Below are 21,464 nucleotides of genomic sequence, written 5' to 3' on the forward strand. Positions count from 1 at the left end.
AACACCCTCATGGTTATCTTGAGACGATTCCGTCAAATTTAACTCTAACTCATCAGTAAGATAAATACTCATTCATTTTTAGCTAGAGCAATTTATCCCTTAATGTGAGACTTCCTTATGCAAAATTAAATTTAATCGGGTTCCAATATGAATATCGAACACCAAATGAAAAACCAAAAAAATTAATATAGCTCTCTCCTCTTCTTGAGATAATTTTGTGGTTGCTTATTTTGAAGCTTTGACCCCTGTCCATGGATGAAATAGCCCATATCCAAAGTTGTCAAAAGAATAACTCAATCAATTAATATAAATCAATTATTTCAATTACATGTGTTTCTGCGATATTAATATTCATACATAGGCGCAAATTAGTTTCACTTGATTAATTCACAATTTGAATACTGAAGGCAAAACACAGAGAGTTAAGGTGATTTTGAATATCTTATAACTACAACTTCTACTGGTACTAAGTATAAGAGTCGATGTAAATTGAAGGGGGACTAGGATGAATTATTGGCTGGTAAATGACAGTGAGAAAATCACACAAGTGTATGTGAAAAGATTAATAACCAAGTGGTCCAATCCTTTTCTTATCTCTATATTCCAACAGAGAATAATGAGAGATATACAACTGAAAGATCAATTAAATTTATCTTTGACTGCTTAATGATCCATGCAATGGATGTCTTGAAATTATTTTAACAACACAAATGGCATATGCATAGGAGTATATTAGCACTTACTTTGGAGTATCTATATATCATCAAAAGAATTACTGTTCCGTCCTAAGAAAATTATGGTATTTAAGTACGAAGATTACATTATTTGATTTTCAATGAAACTTGAAATATCGATTGTTCAAGTTGTTGAGATAAAATTTTACATGCTTTAGAATTTCATAATAAATCTTTACGATAGCACATATTTTACGATATGTATGTAAATAATCACCAGTATTTTTTTTTTGTTCCTCAAGTAGTAATATATTACTAGCTTCATATCACAGGGGAGTATATATATAATTTAATTGCTACACTTATTGGTATTGTGCTGTCTAAACTCTAACATAATTTTATACCGTGCCAATTTTGATTTTGATTTGATTTTAGTGGTTTATTGGCAACGGAAATTAAGTTATGGTTTATTCTGGTATTGTGGTTTATTTTGATTAGCGTTTATTTTGCCAAAGTTTAAAAGTTTAAATTAAGTTAATTAAGAGATGGTTGTGTTGTGTTTAAATTAAGTTAATTATGAGATGGCATGAGAAATCACACCAGTCAAGATGAATAACCAGTGGTCCACGCCTTTCTTCTCTCTCTTCTCTGTCTCTGCTATATATCTCTAAAAAATTGCAGCTAGCAAGTTGTATTTAATAGAAATTTATGTAAATAAAATGTACAGAAACTGCCATAAAATGTCACTATAATTCTGAATGTTAAATCTCAACCCTTCCTTCCTTATCACACACTCTCATCTCTCTCTATATCCCCCACACAATTGCTTTCTTCCTTGTTCCTCTCTTTTACTTTCTTTTTCTCTTGCCCTGGTTGAGTATTCATTTTCCAGTTTCAAAAATCTTCTTAAAAGTACTGTTCCTTATCCTTTTCTCTTTTAGTTTAAACCCCTCTTATCAAATTCCCATAGCAATTATACAGTATCACTACTGATAAATACTTCATATCAATACTTATACGACACATTTATAGCAGGTGTGGTATACTTCATTTTCATAGTTATTGAAGGAAGCATTAAATACCCTTTTCTTGTTTAAGCACTTGTCGAAACTTCAGCTACAAGGTAATTCTCAGAATTATATACCTTTTCTAGTGAAACATGACAACCGAAATTATGTCGCGAATTCTATCCACACAAGGACAGAATACTCTGTTTATTCTCAGTATCTTGCTTGTATTTCCTTATTTTGTTTCTTTGAATAAATTCTTTTTAAGGAGTGTACTACTGCCACTTCTAGCAGGTTTACTTCGTCTATTCTGGTGCATACAATTATAATCCAAAGAAAGGACTATATTTAATTCGTTAATTGGATTTAATAATATAGGTACATTTAAAGAATCTGAAACTTTGAAAATGGCACCAAACAAGAATGGTCGTGGCAAGACGAAGGGAGACAAGAAGAAGAAAGAAGAGAAGGGTATTCTTTACTGCGATAACAATCTGCATTTGCTCGTTTAATGCATTTTAACAATAAGATTTAAATGTCAATGATTTTTTATTGCTTACTGATGATATTTTTCCTTTTGATGCTCATCAGTTCTTCCAGTTGTAATGGATATAATGATAAACCTTCCGGACGAGACTCAAGTTATTTTAAAGGTTTGTCATTTATGAAACAAATTTATTGGTTGAAATGGATTTTATGAAATACAAGGCCAGTGTCATTAGTTTGTTTAAAACATAGGTCCTTTTTTTTCCTTTCCAAATATACAAGCAAGTTAAACAATACCAATTCTTTATGAAATACAAGGCCAGTGTCATTAGTTTGTGTTAGTTTTTGGTTGATGTTCAAGTTCAACCTAGTTTGTTGCTTTTTCAAGGAAGCAGATTCAGCTTCTGACAGCTTGGCTTTCTAATTATATTCCAAATGAAAAATGAGGAGCTAAAGTTCTTCGACTTTTCAAGTAGTCGGTTAACCATCTCAACTCTCTCAAGATTTCGTTGGTTACTTGCATAAGCACAATTCTTTAAAATCTTTTCTAGTTTTGATATCTATTACTAGTAGTTTAGAAAATTGAATGGTCAATAAGCAAATCCAGTAGAAGTCGTAGAAACAAAATTCATATGGTCTACAAAAAAGTTGAGAGGTCGCAGAAAGTTTCGTCATATCAACGTGCACGCAATATATACTATTTAATGATAATAAAATATTTTGTGATTATGATATAACTTAAAATTCATGAAATGACATGGATAAGATGAGCTCAACATTTATTTATTTTTTTAATAATAATTCACATAGCATTAATTTATCTGGGAAAAATATTGCTACACGTTTATTAATATAATAAAATATCCTCAACTATCTTAAATTGTTTTTATTAATATAATAAAATATCCTCAACTATCTTAAATTATTTAAACGTTTTTTTTTTTTTGGTTGAGCAGGGAATATCTACGGATAGAATTATCGATGTTCGTCGATTACTATCAGTGAACACAACAACTTGTAATATCACCAATTTCTCCCTATCTCATGAGGTAAATAAAAAGCATTACTAGACCTGTCATATTCTCTTATCTTTTTCCCTTACGAGGGGCATTTGATTTTTACTGTTGTCCCACTTAACAGGTAAGAGGCCCACGTTTAAAAGATACAGTGGACGTTTCCGCACTGAAGCCCTGCCTCCTGAATCTTGTCGAAGGTAAAAAAAATTCAGAATCCACGACGTCGTATAGGATATTTCTATTTTAGGAAGTAGTCGGTCAGTCAGGTCTTGAAATTTTCAAATCCCGAGTTAACCCTCGAACATTTTTTTTATTTCCTTTTTTGACACAGAGGATTACGATGAAGAAAGCGCCGCGGCGCACGTTAGAAGGCTGCTGGATATCGTCGCTTGTACGACGAGTTTTGGGCCGTCGGGAAGTAGTGGCAAAGAGTTGAAAAGTGAGACTAGCAAGAATGCGCGAGGCGCGCAGGATAACAAGAGCGCCAAAAAACCCAACAAGGCTCGGGCAAATGATAAGCTACCGTCGCCGCCGCAATCGCCGACGCCGACGCCGGCTCAGCAGCTGGGTAAAGATGCGGCGGCAGTGGACGTAGAGGGAGAGATGAGCAATACGTGCCCTAAGATTGGAAGCTTCTATGAGTTCTTCTCGCTTTCTCATCTCACGCCCCCTCTTCAGTGTAATGCTAAAAAAGTGTTTTAATTCAGGCACCAATTTTCTTGAAGTCCTTTTTACTCAATAAAGCTAGAAACTAGTGGATTAATTCACAATTTCTTATAATTAATAATTAAACTAGGCGTAATTTTTGCAGTCATAAGAAGGGCAACAAGACAGCAAGATGATGGAGTTTTGCCAGATGGTCATCTTTTCTCTCTTGAAGTAAGGCTATTTGGAACAAGCTTCATTATTCCTTAGTCTAATGATTTCAGTCATGTTACTTTCAGATATCATCTAACTATAAAATAACCTATTGATGGGCATCCATCATTGTTTATAGGTGAAACTTTGTAACGGAAAGCTGGTTATCATTGAAGCTTGCAGAAAAGGATTTTACAACTTTGGAAAGCAGGGAATTCTTTGTCACAATCTTGTTGATTTGTTGAGACAACTCAGTAGAGCATTTGACAATGTGGGGTTTTAATTTGGTCAAGCTAGTTTTTTGTCTTATTTGTTTGTAAGGATACATAGTTGTTGAAGTTGACATTACTCATCCCTCTTTTCAGGCTTACGATGATCTCATGAAAGCATTCTTAGAGCGTAATAAGGTGCAGTTGATGATTTCCGACTTGTTTCATCACCTTAAGTTTTCTAAAACTGATTACATAGAGTGTTAACTGTTTTTCTTGTTAATACAGTTTGGGAACCTTCCCTACGGTTTCAGAGCCAACACATGGCTTATACCACCTGTGGGAGCACAGTTGCCATCTATCTTCCCACCTCTACCTGTGGAGGACGAAAAATGGGGAGCAAATGGAGGTGGTCTAGGCCGAGATGGAAAATCTGATTTGTTACCTTATGCCAATGAATTTTTGAATGTTGCATCCATGCCTTGTAAGACAACAGAGGAGAGGCAGATCCGAGACAGGAAGGCTTTTCTTCTTCATAGTTTATTTGTTGATGTAGCCATTTTTCGAGCAATTTCAGCTGTAAAGCATGTCATGGAGAACGTCAAACCAGCTCATTGTGATTCGAATGGAGAAATCATTTTTAATGAGACAGTTGGGGACTTGAGCGTGTTTGTTACCAAAGATGCTTCAAATGCTAGTTGCAAAATAGATACCAAAATTGATGGATTTCAAGCAACTGGAATAGCTATGAAGAATCTGATGGAAAGAAATCTACTGAAGGGGATAACTGCTGATGAAAATACTGCTGCCCATGTAAGAAAATACTACGAAAAATGATGTGGATTCTAATGTTATTGTTTTACTCCTGATATAGAGCATCTGATTGAAAAAAAACTTGCTGCATTTCAAATTCAGGATATTGCTACTTTAGGTGTTTTGAATGTAAGGCATTGTGGTTATATTGCAACTGTAAAAGTTCAAGGAAAAGAAAATGACAAAGTGGGCAATCCACTGCAAAGCATGGAACTTCCTGATCAGCCTGATGGTGGTGCAAATGCCCTCAATATCAACAGGTATTACTTGAATTTTCTCATAATAAGCCAATAAGTCGCAGTTAATTGGTCTCTTTCTGTTGTGGTTTCGCAAAGCAAACAACAAACATTTTCTTCTTTTTTGACTATTGAAAGGTGAAGATAAGGTTTTATTGAGCTCTTGCACAAATACTTCTTAAGTTAGATGAAGTGGGATTCTCGTTCTGGTTCAGCTTTTAGACATAAAAGTTTGTTGGAGGAAGAAATTATTCTGGAGGAGAAGTGTTTAACTAGGGTATTTTTCCAAAATTACATGCAATAAAACAACTGCACTGCGAGACCTTTTTGCTCTGATGATGTAGTACTTCAAAATTTCCTGGTCTCTGATCCCTCCTAAACTTCATTGTCCACAGCTTCTATGTAGGTTTTAATTGGAATGCTTTTCCAAATGTAAAAACAATGAAGAAATTAAAGCGAAACGTTATGCCTCAATTTGGGGTAACTTGATAAATTTTAATAGCTTTAGCCCAATGTTTGACCTTCCACTACACTCATCCATGACGTGTAAAAATATGGATAGTTATGTGCAACATCTCCCAATGCACTACTATTAGGTTGCTCTATTGTCTTGGATTGTTCAAACTTAATAACCTCCTGCTAATTGTTTGTCATTTCTGTGTGATATTCACATCTTACTGGTCCTGTATTTTCAATAGGACATACCTACCGCATTCGTCTTCTCAAGATTTAATTGTCTATTTTTTTACTTAACATTTTATCTTGCAGTTTACGCTTGCTCCTTCACAAGAAAGTGGATAACAAGGTAGGGCATTCAAAACCTTCGGCAGCTGAAGAGATGACTTGCTATCAGGCATTTGTAAAGAGAATACTAGAAGAGAGTCTTACCAAGCTTGAAGAAGAGAAAATAGAAGGTGACTCTTTCATCAGATGGGAACTTGGTGCATGCTGGATACAACACTTACAAGATCAGAAGAAATCAGAGAAGGACAAAAAAAACCCAGTTGAGAAGACAAAAAATGAGATGAAAGTTGAGGGACTTGGAATACCTCTTAAGTCACTCAAGAACAAAAAGAAGAACATAGATGGGGCTAACATGGAATCCCAGCCTGAAAGCTTCAAATGTGTCGCAAATGGTGTAGGAGGGGGATCAGAAAAAGGTGTCCCGCAGTCTGGGGAGTCTCAGTTTGAGAGTGATACGGATCAAAATCAGCTTGTACTCAAGACATTGTTGTCTGATGCTGGTTTTACAAGGTTAAAAGAGTCGGAGACTGGACTTCACCTTAAGGTAGAAAATTTTAAATATTTTATTGACAGATTATTAGAAGGCCTTAATTGGTTTTCATTTTCTAACCCCTTCCTGCTGTTGATAGTCTTTGGAAGAGCTGATTGATCTGTCACAGAAGTATTACAATGAAGTTGCCCTTCCAAAGCTGGTAATACTTAAAATAGTATTGTATATATAAACCTATAAAAAAAAGTGTATGATAGATACATCAATTTGTGACAAGTGGTCTCTTAGCTGTGTTTCATTTCACATGCATTGCAGGTTGCTGATTTTGGTTCTTTGGAACTCTCACCAGTAGATGGTCGAACTTTAACTGATTTCATGCATACCCGGGGTCTACGTATGCGTTCTCTTGGACAAGTAGTAAGTCTTATTGGTCATTTTTCTACTCTGAATTCTCGTGTGTGTGTGTGTGTGTCTGTCTGTAGACACAAACACACATATTTGTCTACTTAATCTTCAATTTCTCAGTCTTCTAGTCTAGTATCTTCTATCTCCAAGTCATAATACTTTTTTTTTGTTGATGAAGTATCTCCAAGTCATAATACTTTTTTACCTAGGAACATTCAATTGTATCAAGATAATCAAATATAAATATTGGAATTTTGTTAGAACTATCAAAAGTTTTTAAAATTATCTGAAAGTTGCTTTTCACATTCTTTATCTCTTTCTTAGTGCCTCTACATGGATCTGGTTGGAGATGATGGTAAATCCCATGTGCAGCTGTAAAACGATATTAGGTCGATTTTTATCTCATTAAGCTGCGCCTAAATTGATCCTTGCTCCTTTTTTCTCTTGGGCAGGTTAAACTTTCCGAGAAGTTATCACACGTTCAATCTCTTTGTATACACGAGATGATAGTCCGGGCCTTTAAACATATTTTGCAAGCAGTTATTGCATCTGTTGTTGACATTGAGGATATGGCTGCGATACTTGCTGCTGCCTTGAATATGATGCTTGGGGTACCTGAAAATGATGAATCAAATGAGTCTCACGGCGTTGATTCTTTGATCTGGAAATGGCTGGAACTATTTTTGAAGAAGCGATATGAATGGGATGTAGGGAGCCTAAAGTACAAAGATGTGAGGAAATTTGCAGTTCTTCGTGGTTTATGCCATAAGGTACTTCAAACTCTTGTTCTGAACAATTAAGAATGGCCTTAGTGTGGGAGCATTGCATGTGTAGTTTTTTGTCCTAGGTTATATTCCTTTTCCACAATTAAAAGAACATTTTCATTAAATGTTGTTTGTAATTGAATGATGAAAATCTGAATAGTTATCGTTCAGTATACATTATATGTCAAACACTGTGTGTGGTTGCATTTGATGGATTTGGGAGGCTACACAGTTGACTATGACTGACCTTTCTTCTGAGAATGTATTAATTATTAAACACTTGGATTTTCACCATCTTTGAAGTAAGAAAAATATTTGCTAAGACAGTGATTTGACTAGCCAATTGTAAAGAAAGTTATGAGTTGTTCTGCATGTTGTTTTATCTAGTGTCGCTTGTAGGTGCTCTAATTTGTATTATTTAACATGGGAAAAGATAAAACTCTTATGCAGATAAACCTGAATACTTTGGTGATGGGAATGAATATTGTTACAGTATTTTTTCTATAAACAAGACACTTACGAGAACTTTTTCTGTATAGGTGGGAATTGAACTGGTTCCAAGAGATTATGAAATGAGTTCCCCAAATCCTTTTCAGAAATTAGACATTGTCAGCCTAGTACCAGTGCATAAGGTGATAATGCAACCCTGTCAACGTGCTCGATACTAGGAGATATTATGCCGAATTCTCCTTTGTTCGTACTTACTAAATGTTTTCTACTTCCCCTTGTATCTTTGTGCCTCCTTTTCTGCAGCAAGCTGCTTGCTCTTCTGCAGATGGTAGGCAGCTTTTGGAATCATCCAAAACAGCTTTAGATAAGGGAAAACTTGAAGATGCTGTCAGCTATGGGACTAAGGTAATTGATTTTTAGATAAAAAAGAGTTGTGTATTACATTTTCCCTTCTTCCGAGTGAAACATTCTATTGTAGAGAAACCAAGTTATTTTGGTGGGCTTCACAACTCCATGGCTTCTTAGGTTTTTGCCATCTGTTAGTCTTGGATATACTAGAAAAGATTGGATTAAAAGAAAAAAATAAGCAAAAGCCTGGTGATGAATGATGTATACTTTCGTATACCATGTGATCACTGCTGCAAATTTTTGTGGTGCTTTCAGGCTCTTGCTAAGCTGGTTGCAGTATGTGGTCCATATCATCGAATGACAGCTGGAGCTTATAGCCTTCTAGCTGTTGTTCTGTATCACACCGGTGATTTTAATCAGGTATTCTTCAGAAGCTCGTCAGCATAGATCTCCTTAGTCCTACATTGTTACTTTTTCTGTCTGCTTCAACTACTTTGACCTCTATCCATATTCAACTGTTAAATGTGTTGATGCTGGTGGTATCCATGACAGGCCACAATCTATCAGCAAAAGGCCTTGGACATAAATGAAAGAGAGTTGGGCCTCGATCACCCAGACACCATGAAAAGTTATGGTGATCTTGCAGTTTTCTATTACCGACTTCAACACACAGAGTTGGCTCTCAAGTATGTTTATTTCTGTTAGATTGCCCAGTACTTAAATTTCTTTTATGGTGCAACTATTAAAAAAAGAAACAAAAAGAAGAAGAAGAAAGAGGTCGAACTATAGAAGTGGATGTGGAGGTTCATTATCCTATACTAGACTTTTTGCTGTCTTTGAGTTTTTGGCTGTCGTTTTGTCAAGTTAATTGAAAATGTATTAGAGAGTCTAAATTATTGAATATTGGATTGAGGCTGGTCTAAATGGAGCAGCATAAATACGAGAATTCATATAGCTGACCCCAACTAGCTTGGGATTGAGGCGTGGTGGTCGTTGTCTTTTTGGTTATCTTTCCTCTTATGGTAGCTAATTAATTTTTTATCAAGTAATAAGATTGGCAAAAACACTCCTGTAATAAGTATACCAAAAAGTAGAAACCTTACAAAAAGATATGGTTTTCTATGAACGACACCCAATCTTCTATACTTACGGGAATCTCGTGGGTGTACCAAGAGGTAATAAGGGATGAGAGGCTATTCCGCAAGTGTACAAACCCCTACTCACACACTCAAAACTCTCTCTCTCTCTCTCTCTCTCTCTCTCTCTCTCTCTCTCTCTCTCTCTCTCTCTCTCTCTCTCTACGCTCCACTGCATCTTCTCTTCCGTCCTCTAAAGGTCCATGCAAAGAAAACTTCTCTAACCGTGCATGGCATTACCCATTGAAGACCAAAGCAACACAGTTTTCCTACCACAAGCAAGACGCTATCTGACAATGTAAAAATAGATGATTTGAGTCTTCACCCGAACCTCTGCACATGCTTATTATAGCCAATTGTTGTGATGAGCTTGTTTAACTTATTGCTTGAATCGTGAGGAAATGTTATAAAGTGTTAGTGGGGAAGAGGTTTACCAATAGCTGTGCCAGGCACCGAAGTTGATGTAGCCGTGGTACTGAATATTGAATCAAGCTTGTGAAATGCCTATGATAGATTGAAATTTGGGCGAGGAATATGATCTTGAGTGACAGTTCAAATAATAAAATTTGCGTAGCTGGTCAAGTTATGAACAATAAAAAAAGAAGCTGGTCAGATTATGTACACAATTAGAACTTAATCAACAAGTTCTTATAAAAACACACTAAAATCAACATGGTGAAAACTTTTCCACTCCCAATAATGAAAGATTGTACCACTCATATCTGCTCCTCACTTTTGACATTAACCTAGTAATGCTTTAATATTTGTTTTGATTCTTTTCATTTTTATCTTCTTGTTATTCCCTCTTTATTGCCAATTTACCATTTCGATTGTTTAGGTATGTAAAACGAGCTCTTTATCTGTTGCATCTCACATGTGGCCCCTCACATCCAAACACTGCGGCGACATATATAAATGTGGCAATGATGGAGGAAGGGCTTGGTAATGTGCATGTTGCCCTCAGATATCTCCATAAAGCTTTGAAGTGTAACCAGAAGTTACTTGGTCCCGACCATATTCAGGTTCCTTTCTTCTTCCGCTGGAGTTTATTAGTATTTTGTTTTATTTATAGCATTCATAGCTCCCTCTAGTTCTTTAGGCATGTCAAACTAAAGTGGCTTTATTCAGAACAAAGTGACCTCTTATTTCCTATTCTACAAGATGAATATTAAAATGATTGGAAAAAAGGGGCTGGTACGGGATAGTTTCCTTGTCAAAGAGTGTACTTGTGTACTTGAGTAAATGTGTTATTGAATTTCCATCAACTTTCTACAGTATGCTTATATGGCTATAAGAAAAGAGGTAATGCCATTCAAGTGATTGTTTCTGATGTCTATGGCCTGGCTATAGGGCTAAGATGTTCACAAATAAGCTTCAGTGCAGCACCTGCAGGTAGACGGTTTCTTTGTTTTTCTTTGTGATTTATCTGTCACCAGCCATTGACATCAGATAGTCTTAAGATATGCAAGACGTTGCTGACTACCACAGTTGCTGAATTATAAGTTCATTCACAGTTCCATCTTTTTTTGGTTCTCTTATTTTCGTTTTAATCGAGTAACTTCAGTGTGATCTTTAACAAATGACCGTACTTAAGGCTTCTTTTGTTTCGGCTTCAAAGTGATTACTCATTGTTAGCACATCTGGACCCCAGAGTGCGCCAAAAGGAAATAAGGGTTAATCATGAAACTTCCTAATCTCTAAGGTAACTATTTTGAGCTGACAATAGGTACAAATTACTTCTCCACTATTTTCAGTAGATTGATACCTTAGACTGGGATATTTGAAGCTATGCGATATCTATCAGAAACTCAGAATGTGGTGTGCTACTGTGCTTGTTTATGTTTGTGGTAGTTTAGCTAATAAAACTATACTTACTTTCTTTGGTTCAAGCTCTGATGCATGGTGCTGTATTTTTGAGCTTGATTGAAAACGTGGAAGATTGAAACCTTCCAGTTGTTAAACCAACTCCATCAATATGTTGTAATTCTTCAAAACCCTGTCTTAGTTTGTTGCAGCATAATTAGACACCCTTCATTCTGATTAACCCAGTCAATTGTCTTTTTGGGCTCTTGCCTTAGCCGATATCTGTCTGATCCAGTTACCTTTTGGCCTGTGTGATTTCCAGACAGCTGCAAGTTACCATGCTATAGCAATCGCACTCTCTTTGATGGAAGCTTATCCTTTGAGTGTTCAGCATGAGCAAACAACCCTGCAGATACTCCGAGCAAAGCTTGGTCCAGATGATCTTCGCACTCAGGTTAACTTCTGTCTCATGCACATGTACACAATCACTAGGCCCACTCTTTTGCTCCAGAGAAAAGACAGACGAACAAGTTGCATTTTACTGGCACTGTTACTTTATTTTCTTTTTCCTTGTGAAATTATATTACCTCAAATGAATATCAACCAATGCTTTACACAGACAAAGTTTCTTCGGGGTAAACTACTAAAAGTAAAACTCCAGATGTCTATACTAATTAGGTTGCCTTTAAATGGCATGACATTTCTTTTTTGGTGACTAAGTGATGGATTAAGTGACGATACTATAGAAATATGATGTAGGCTTCTCTAGTAATTTTATGGCTGTTTTGTTTTTACTTCAGCCAAGTATTTTCATAATTGCAATTTGCAAATTGTTCTGATCTTTGCTGAAGGATGCTGCTGCATGGCTCGAGTATTTTGAGTCAAAGGCTTTTGAACAGCAAGAAGCTGCTCGGAACGGAACCAAGAAGCCTGATGCATCAATAGCCAGCAAGGGTCATTTGAGGTATATTGCATGTATTGCTTATTTTAAATTTATTAGTAGACTTAATGAGTAAAACAAACAACCTTAATTTCTGTCCTAGCTCTTATTAGACAGCAAGATATTGTAATCACTAAAGGACTTGAATCGTCATTGTCTTCCAGAGCATATGTTTGATATTTCTTTTGCCTACTGTCTAGTCCTTTTGCTTTGAAATTAGAGGATGTGCTCACTATGCTTTCATGTGCTGTCTCTTCAATTTATGCTCAAAGGCATCCTGATTATTTTATTGCATCAACGCCCGTAATCCATCTATGTATATTGAGTTTGTTATGACACTCCATTTGGTGTGTCTTTTTTGCTTTAAGATCCTCAATTTTAGGAATATGAATTTTTCTAGGAAGGACAATGTTCAATGGCTTCCAATGTAAAAGTTTTATGTTTCCTGGGGATCTTGTAATTGCATAAATTTTTATGCACATAGGATTTCACAAAAATGTACTAGCGGATAGCCATACTCTAGAGATCAGTTAGTAAAGTATTTCAGCTTTAATCTTGTGGTGATATACTCTATTACACAGTGTGTCAGATTTGCTCGACTACATCAATCCAAGTCCTGATGCCAAAGGGAGAGATGTTGGATCAAAAAGAAAAGGTTTTGTCTCAAAGGTACGTGATGCTTAGAATACAATATCTTTCTTGCTTGCTTATGATTTTCCAATACTTATCAGCATGAATTGGTCTATGGAAATAATCTTGGACAAAGTAGTTCATCTTATGAAAACTTGTTATAAATAAGCAGTAGCAATTATGTTATTTCTGGAAGGTCTACCATCTGTAATTCCAGTCTGGAAAACTAGTTTAAAGAGAACTGGCACTGTTTAGAAGCTTTGACATATTTCTAGGGGGATCCTTTTGTTATTTTGGGAGATGTATCTGGTTATCAGCTCAAGTTTTTTGTGCTGACTTTATATGTATGCCAATGTTACCAATCTAAAAAAGGAAGCTTTGACATCTTTCTGGCACTCTAAGGTCTGTTTGCCTTTCCTGTTCTTCCTAAGTATGCACTGTAGCTTGAAACTTGAGGCTGACATTGCATGTGCCTGATAAACTACCTACCATGCTTTCTAACGAAACGTGCAAACAATGCTCTGTAGATGGTTAAGTGGATCAGCTCCCCTTTTCTTATCCTTCCTCTTTCTCTCATTTTTTTTTTCAGGCTTTTATTTCTCAGGTGAAGGGACAATCTGATCAAAGCAATGTTGCCTCACCAAACTCTGACACTCCTAAAGATGTCCTAAAAGAAGAGTCAGATGAGGAGAAACAAATTGTTGAAGATCATACTGATCCCAAGATGAATTTGGAACCCGTTGACACAGTAGTTAAATCCCATCACAATGGAGATGAAGAAATTGCTGAGGACAAACCCGTTCATTTGGTGAAGGAAGCTTCAATTGAGAAGCCTGTTGTCCGTGAAGTCTTATCTGAACCTTCTGCTGAAGCAGAAGATGGATGGCAGTCAGTGCAGAGACCAAGGTCAGGTGGTTTCTATGGACGAAGACGAAGGCAGAGGCGGCAAACCATCAGCAAGGTCATTGGTTACCAGAAAAAGGACTCTGTTTCTGAGGTTGATTATGCTAAACTGAAGAATAACTATCAAGCTAGTAAATATTATGTCTTAAAGAAACGGACATCACCAGGAAGTTATGCAGATTATTACATAGCAAAAAATCAATCTCCTGGTACCAAACTTGGTCGAAGAGTCATAAAAGCTGTAACCTACCGTGTCAAGTCTGTGTCATCATCTGTCAGAGAGGCTGTTCCTGAGATCTCCACAACTGGAGGAGATTTGTTAGCTACTTCGTCAGAGCAGGTCCAAGTTTCTGCAACAAAAGAGGTTGTGTCACTACCAAAGAGAAGTTCGATTGTAAACCTAGGAAAATCTCCTTCCTATAAGGAAGTGGCACTCGCCCCGCCAGGTACCATCTCTATGTTGCAGGAGAGAGTTTCTGAAAATGAAGTTCCTGATAATCCAGACGTTCTAAAAGTTGGGGAGGAGAGCAATGGAGCAGAAGAAAATTCTGAAACAATGAGAAGAGATGCAGAATCCATAAAGCAAGAGAACATTCAGGATCTTGTTGCAGATTCTGCTGATCAAGTACAAAATGAAACAGAAGATACTGACGATAAAGAAGAAATTCAACCGAGTGATCTCAAAGGTGGTGAAATTTCAGATGTGATATCTGCAAATGCATCTGTTCAACCCGGTCATGTTGATGTTAGTCCAATGGAACAGGGAAATGTCCAGACTCATAATGTTCCTGCTTCTGACGATTCTCCCGAAGTGGATTTCTGTGAAAAAGACTCATCAAGCAATTTGGATCCTAGCTGTATCTCGAGTTTGACCTTGCAAGACATGGATCATCTGAAGGTAACAGTTGCGTCATCTCTTACATGTGATGCAAGTCGAGAATTGTCGAGAAAGCTATCCGCATCAGCAGCACCATTCAGTCCCTCCCCAGCCATTGCCCGTGCAGCACCGTTACCTATGAACATTAATCTTCCTTCTCCTCCTGGAACACTACCACCCGTTGGCCCTTGGTCAATGAACATCTCTCTTCATCAAGGACCACCAACTATGTTACCCAATCCAATGTGCTCCTCCCCTCATCACCTGTACCCTTCACCCCCGCACACCCCAAACATGATGCACCCATTGCGCTTTATGTACCCTCCATATTCTCAACCCCAGACGATACCTCCAAGTACGTTCCCGATGAGCAGCAGCAATTTCCATCCGAATCATTATGCTTGGCAATGCAATATAGCTCCTAATGCATCTGAGTACGTTCCTGCCACAGTTTGGCCTGGCTGCCACCCAGTCGAGTTTTCTATATCACCACCTGTGATTGAGCCTATAACTGACTCAATTTCTGCTGCTAAGGAGCCATCTGATAACCCTGAAAGCATTATTTTGGCAACAAGCTTACCAGTAGATCTTAACACTGGGGATGAAGTTAAGGAAGAAGTAAATCTTCCAGCATCAGATACGGGGGAGAGCTTAGCTGCGGTTGGATCAAAAGAGAGAGCAAGCAGCACTTCAGATTCACATTTTGTTACATTGTCCAGTAATCAATCAGAAGAGGGTAATGGATCAAATGAGAATGCTGTGCAGAGAAATCCTACGGAGACTGATAAGGAGAAGACCTTCAACATTTTGGTACGGGGCCGGAGGAACCGCAAACAAACTCTAAGAATGCCGATTAGTTTGCTCAAGAGACCATATTCCTCTCAGCCCTTCAAAGCTGTATATAGCAGGGTTATAAGAGAGACTGAGGTTCCCAGGTCTACCAGCTTTGATCCCCAGGAACATGGCATAGCGACTGCTACTTGAGGTGGTTTTTATGTCTTTTACTAGATAACCCTAGCAGGATGGTCTGTTGAAGCTGAGTATACATATCTGTTGGTCATATACAATGACTGCTGGAATTTATTGCTGTTCTGGTTCTCATGGCTTTGATGTTTGTTGGCTTTCAGACTGTGCCACAGATTGACTTAAAGGTTAGTTCTGTCCTTACCAAGGCTATTTTCCTGCTTCCAATTGGGCAAAAAGATCATCCTTTGCTTAACCGTCCTTTTAACTTTTGGGAAAGTAGAGCTACATCTAGCTTCTTCTGGACCGACCTACCGATGGGTTAACATTAACAGAATAATCTACCTTTGAGATACAGTAGAATTCTAAAAAATTCAGTGAGTACAGTGTTGACATATCAGTAAGTGAATAAGCTAAGTTGTAGTCTCATGTAGCAAATGGTTGCAATCCTATATCCTTCTATAGAAAGACTTCAAGAAATGATCGAAACTGTATACTGTAACTGCTAATGGGCGCTATACTTTCAGTTCTTTGATTAAATCTGATATTAATTTTACTCCATGAAGCAACAATGTATGGTTTCCGCTTATACATGTTTTTTGTTGATTTGCAGGTTTACTTCTCAATATACTTTTTGACGCGAAGGAGTTGTCTTTTTTTGGTTAAGCTTCATTCACAGTTTGGTTAGAACATTTTTGTGTCTTTTTAGAGCATAGTGCAATATAAAGTTCTTCTCCTCGTCATTTTCTCAGTTGCTAGTGATTATTGGTTTCACTGACTTGTATATGATACCAAAATTTTCGACTGCTCCAACAAAGTATATCTGGATCTGATCTAGGACTGGAAGTTGTACGCAATACATTTTGCTCTAAGTTCAAATCTAACATGATTTGAAATGAATTCTGAGATTTTTGGATTCCATTTGGATGGTGTAGAAAGGAAGCTTGCAGAGGCACATTTATCTACTTACAGTATTAGTAGAATCTCTTCATTCCTCCTATAGGGCTGGCTGGCTGTTATCAAAGTAATCATGTACTAGCATTCATTGTAAGAATATTAGGTGTCTAATAACAGCTCTGATGAGCAAAAGGGTGAGATACTTACTGATTCAATGTCACGATACTATACTATTGATCTCCACAAACAAATGTTTGCTAGATAAAAGTTGTCAATACATGTAATCCCTTCAAAAGCACTAAAGAATGTGAAATAAAGAAGGGAAAGTTCAGGTCGTCCTTCAGAGGAGAAATTTTTAAGAGCACTAGCAAAAGTGTTGAGTTTGTTTCAAGGAGGCTTTGGCCCTTAGATGTGCTGAGCCTGCAGAATCCAATCTCATCCACAAAAGCATATTTGGGATGGAATTCTGTACAACTTTTGTGAAGAGCACTCCTAATGTTGAATGAACTTAATGTTTGTTGGGTGGGGGTGGGGGGAGTTCTACTTGTTCACCCAGTCTACCTATAACAATTATATTTTTTTAGATTTATGCTAGATTGAATTCATAGGGTAGTTTGAAGGAAGAGTTGGTTCATCCAACTTGTTTAGCCTTAACAATGTTTCCAAGATGATGCATGCCAACATTGTTGAACCGAGAACAAATCCATAGCCTATTTTCCATCCTTGCTCTGCGCCTGCATAATGCATCCCCAATACTATGTTCACAGCTCCAAAGAAGAGAGCAATCCTGCCCACCCAACCGTGATACAAATTCCAGTACTTGCGATACTTGCTGTCTTTATCTGGTCTTACAAAGAATGCCAAAACCTGCATGTGAATGTAAAATAAAGTGAGTCTTCTATGATCCTAAAATATGGGACATAACATAGACATGACACAATTTGTTTTTTCTTTTTAAGAAAAGCAACCATTCAATAGAATGAGGATGTTTGTCAATCTGAACTTCTGTATTCTGTTCTCCATGTTTAGTGTTCCAGCAGCTAAATCATAGGTTTTAGCATATGGTCAATCAGGTTATGAATATCATTTTTGCTGAATGAGATTAGGGACAAACCTGAAGAATACTGAGCACAAGAATAAGAATGCCTATGCCTTGATGTCCTGGAATATGAGGTTGCAGCATGGGTCTTCTTTGAGCTCATGTAGTTAGTAGGTGTATCAGTGGCAGCAAATGAAGTACCTAAGGAGAAAGAGAAAATCATCTCAACTAATTAAGTCTAACATCTAAGCACAAGCTTTATAGAAGACGTGGAGACACACTGAGAATTGCTAATTGCGAAGGCCATTGCTTTAGTGCACATTTGATGTATTTGTGTCAATTTTGATACTCTTGTTAATTATTTTAGAAAAAAGGGCAGCCCGGTGCACTAGGCTCCCGCTGGAGAAGGGCCGGACCACAAAGGTCTATTGTACTGTACGCAGTCTTACCCTGCATTTCTGCAAGGGGCTGTTTCCACGGCTCGAACCCATGACCTCCTGGTCACATGGCAACAACTTTACCAGTTACGTCAAGATATACATGATATTTGGAGAGTCAGAGATGACCAGACCTGAAGAGAAGTCGAATCGTATGGTTGTTTTGTCCTCATGAACAGTGAGATGGTGGTGCTGAGGAGATTTGGTGGAGAAAGCTAGTAAGATTGGTTGAGTTTTGAGAGGAGTTGGATACTTCAACTGGAAGGCCAAGTAAACTGTGGCCCCTTGAATATAGATAATGGGTGGAACACTTGTCAATGGCAGCTCCCCTTTATCTGGTATGATTTTTGAGGGAGTGAATCCCTCAACATAATACTGTTTGATTTTTCCATGACCTGCTGGAGTCACCCATCCAACCATACAGCTAGAATTGATCATCATTCCATCGAGGGAGAACCCCATTCCTATCCATCCCATTGTGTAAATAGTTGATAACACAATAGTGACCACATTATCTTTACTCTCAGAGTACTGTAATCAGAAATTAAGTTGAAGTCATTATAAGCTATTGATCTCCAAAAAATAGCCGATAGTAGTGTCATATATTCCCTCTGGAACAGTTCCAGTTTGTTTGACATCATTTCTTTTTGTTCTGTCTCTAAAAGATTGACTACTTAGAAACTCTAAATATTTACCTTTTAATTAGACGATCCTCTAGAGGTTGACATTAGATTATGTGTTAAAGACTAATTAATGCATATTAGAGAGTTGCATAATGTTAAGAATACTTACACGTAGCAGGAAAGAGTTCCAAACAGGTTGACAGACCATATTTTCAAGACCACCATAAGGAGGAGGAAGAAATTCTGCAAGATTAACGCTACAAAGCGCTTTTGCATCTTCATCAATGGCCATAGTTACCATATTCTCTCTTTGAAAACCAAACAATATCACAAAGAATATTGACAGCACCAACAATCTTGAGATGCCATCCATTTTCTTTCCTTTTTTCTCCCTCCCAAGATTAATAAAAAATTGGAGCAGCCAATATTGTGTAGGCAATGAAGGAAAGAAATGGGGAGATAAGAGGAATTTTGTTGAGGATCAAAGTAGGTAAAGGGTGTTCGTTAGTAAATTATTTTCTTGGAATTGAAGGTTTAGAGATTGAAGAAGGTGGTGGGGATGGTGGTTGGAGGTGGCTGGTGATTATCATCATTCTCATCCAGCTGAATACTTTAACAACCAACATTGATAGCAATAAAGAAAAAACCTTCGAACTGTCGATCATTACCAAATCTCTAACAGCAGTTAAATTAGCATTTGCTAATTATATTTATGTCTAAGAGGTTTGTTATATAATAGATGGTGATATTTGAGGTTAGTTTTCCCTCTTCAACATCAAAAGAAAATGAGAGAGAGATGTAGAGGAATTTTAGGGATGGGGTAAGAAAAAATTGTCCTGTGGATATCACGGATAAGATCCAATGATCACGTCACATGTGGATTAAAAACTAAATCGTGGAGAAAAATAACTGGGAGAAGCAACTAATCATGTAGAAATGAATCGAGGAACCGTCTAAAAATTACAAAGTTAAGTACATTTACATATTTTCTCTTGAGAATTAAGAAAGGACATGTTCCCCAAGTTTTCTTCTGAATTTAAGTCTTATTTAATTTTTTTTAAATCTTCGATTAAATTATATTCATCATAGGAAAAAAAGAGAGAGAACTAATGTCGCTTTATAACAAGCACGACAACAATATTATTCTAATTTCTTTTTGTTTGACTATGAAACAGTAAAAACAAAGATGTTTGACGAAGATCCTAGCTTTGATAGAATGGGACCTTATTATAGTGTCTTCTTATGCACTACTAAGCTGTTTTTGTTTATATCACGGAGATTTTAGTCTAGTTTCTTTTTATTTTGGGATCCTGCACAGCCTCCTAAACTAATTACTGCTAGAAATGCAATCACATGACAATTAATGTTGTTTACCGGAAAAATCGGATAACGTTAGATTTGTGTATGGTTCTAAGGATATGCGATACAATTCGATATAAATCGCATAGAGAAATAAAAATATGTGTATTGTTGGCTGTGAGAATGAAAATAATAAGCAAAAAGGAATGAATAAGTAAAACAAACATAAGGGGATAACTATCAATATAAGAAGTGATCTTCCTTTCTTTTTTTCCCCCTCCCTTTGGCTTACAAGGATTCCCCCTTTTATAAAAGAGGGTTATTACAAAAAATAATAAAATAAAACATATAGTGGAACGGCTCTTCTTTGATTCCCGCCAAGATTCTTTCTCTTGGTGCGGTTGCAACGGCTCTTGTCTGTGAGCTCGATACTAGCTCGAACTCGTTACTGGGTCGGGCCCTTCGGTCTCGGATCGAGTTCGACCTTCGAGATGGACGTCACGTACTTCCGACATCGAAGCAGTGCCTTGCGGATCGATTCGGTCATGGGCTCGATAAGATTATCGAGCCGCCTCCTCGAGTGACCTTCGGACTCGAGGTTCGTTAGTACCGATCTCAGTACTCACTCCCAAAACCTCATTCCGGCTTTTTAAGCCTCGAACTCGATCGAACGCAGGAAGGCTAACCGCATACAAATGTGCTTCTCAAAATCAAAATAAAAGTCTTGCCAACAAAAATCGTTGTCAAGCGGGAAAATTGTACAAACTTGTTTGACCCTCAAGTAATAATGGACAAGTTCCAACTCTCTGGTACTTGGATAGGGCAGGCCAGAATGTAGCCCACCAAGACCAACCTTATGGGACGGCCCAACATTCCACCACCTTGATGCCCTCACTTGAGTTACAAGCCAACGTTGCTGAGCTCGGCGTGCATTGTTATCTCATAGGCTCTTATAAACATGTGAAGATCATTCTTCAACATCGATGTGGGAAGTTTTTACTTGCATTTTTTAATACGGCTGGTATTTGACATTCTCTCAAGTAATTAATGCTAAAAGGCCACCATGTAAATAATACAAGTAATACTTCATTACTTCTACCATAATAATCTATCTAGAGAACCAAATCTATGTGATGATACCAAGTGTAAAAACAAAAATTTAACGAAGTGTCAAATTTAGGACAAAGCTCCAACAACTTTGATTCAAAAATTATTTTAAAAAAAAGAAAATGATAAAAAAAATTAAAGTCACAAAGAAATTAACTACCTAAAATTAACTACTCAAACATGGGTGAGGGTTGGTTTAGGTTAGTTTATTTTTTTGTTTCTTTAAAAAAAAAATCATTTTCGTTTTATTTTTAACAATAAAAAATGTATTTATTCATTAAATTTTAGACAATATTATTGAGAACAATAG

At 37.1% G+C, this 21,464-nt stretch overlaps 2 protein-coding genes across 4 annotated transcripts; one reads left to right on the plus strand and one right to left on the minus strand.

Annotated features, from left to right (window-relative positions):
- The first annotated feature begins 1,365 nt into the window (after nt 1-1,365).
- Nucleotides 1,366-16,900, plus strand: LOC107821736 (protein REDUCED CHLOROPLAST COVERAGE 1). 3 transcript variants are annotated; one of them, XM_016648192.2, is made up of 26 exons: nt 1,420-1,586; nt 1,710-1,797; nt 2,060-2,152; nt 2,273-2,334; nt 3,124-3,216; nt 3,308-3,380; nt 3,515-3,862; nt 3,995-4,062; nt 4,181-4,312; nt 4,407-4,448; nt 4,539-5,063; nt 5,166-5,323; nt 6,068-6,587; nt 6,673-6,735; nt 6,849-6,950; nt 7,391-7,708; nt 8,242-8,334; nt 8,456-8,557; nt 8,816-8,920; nt 9,053-9,186; nt 10,475-10,658; nt 11,762-11,893; nt 12,291-12,403; nt 12,961-13,048; nt 13,599-15,940; nt 16,366-16,900. In XM_016648192.2, exons 3-25 carry the CDS (start codon nt 2,089-2,091, stop codon nt 15,771-15,773), a joined length of 5,694 nt encoding a protein of 1,897 aa, XP_016503678.2. In that variant the 5' UTR covers nt 1,420-1,586; nt 1,710-1,797; nt 2,060-2,088; the 3' UTR covers nt 15,774-15,940; nt 16,366-16,900. The 3 variants fall into 3 exon arrangements, with proteins under 3 accessions (XP_016503673.2, XP_016503678.2, XP_016503683.2); XM_016648187.2 differs by having other exon boundaries at nt 1,366-1,797; XM_016648197.2 differs by lacking the exon at nt 1,710-1,797 and having other exon boundaries at nt 1,445-1,709.
- A 261-nt stretch (nt 16,901-17,161) lies between these two features.
- LOC107821753 (cytochrome b561 and DOMON domain-containing protein At3g61750) lies at nt 17,162-19,246 on the minus strand. Its single transcript, XM_016648208.2, is given in 5 exon segments — nt 17,162-17,516; nt 17,764-17,830; nt 17,832-17,889; nt 18,260-18,656; nt 18,918-19,246. Coding segments are annotated over 5 exon segments (1,002 nt in total). The 5' UTR covers nt 19,122-19,246; the 3' UTR covers nt 17,162-17,240.
- Between the last annotated feature and the right edge of the window lie 2,218 nt (nt 19,247-21,464).

Source organism: Nicotiana tabacum, chromosome 19, assembly GCF_000715075.1.
Source record: "Nicotiana tabacum cultivar K326 chromosome 19, ASM71507v2, whole genome shotgun sequence".
NCBI classification, from domain to species: Eukaryota; Viridiplantae; Streptophyta; class Magnoliopsida; order Solanales; family Solanaceae; genus Nicotiana; species Nicotiana tabacum.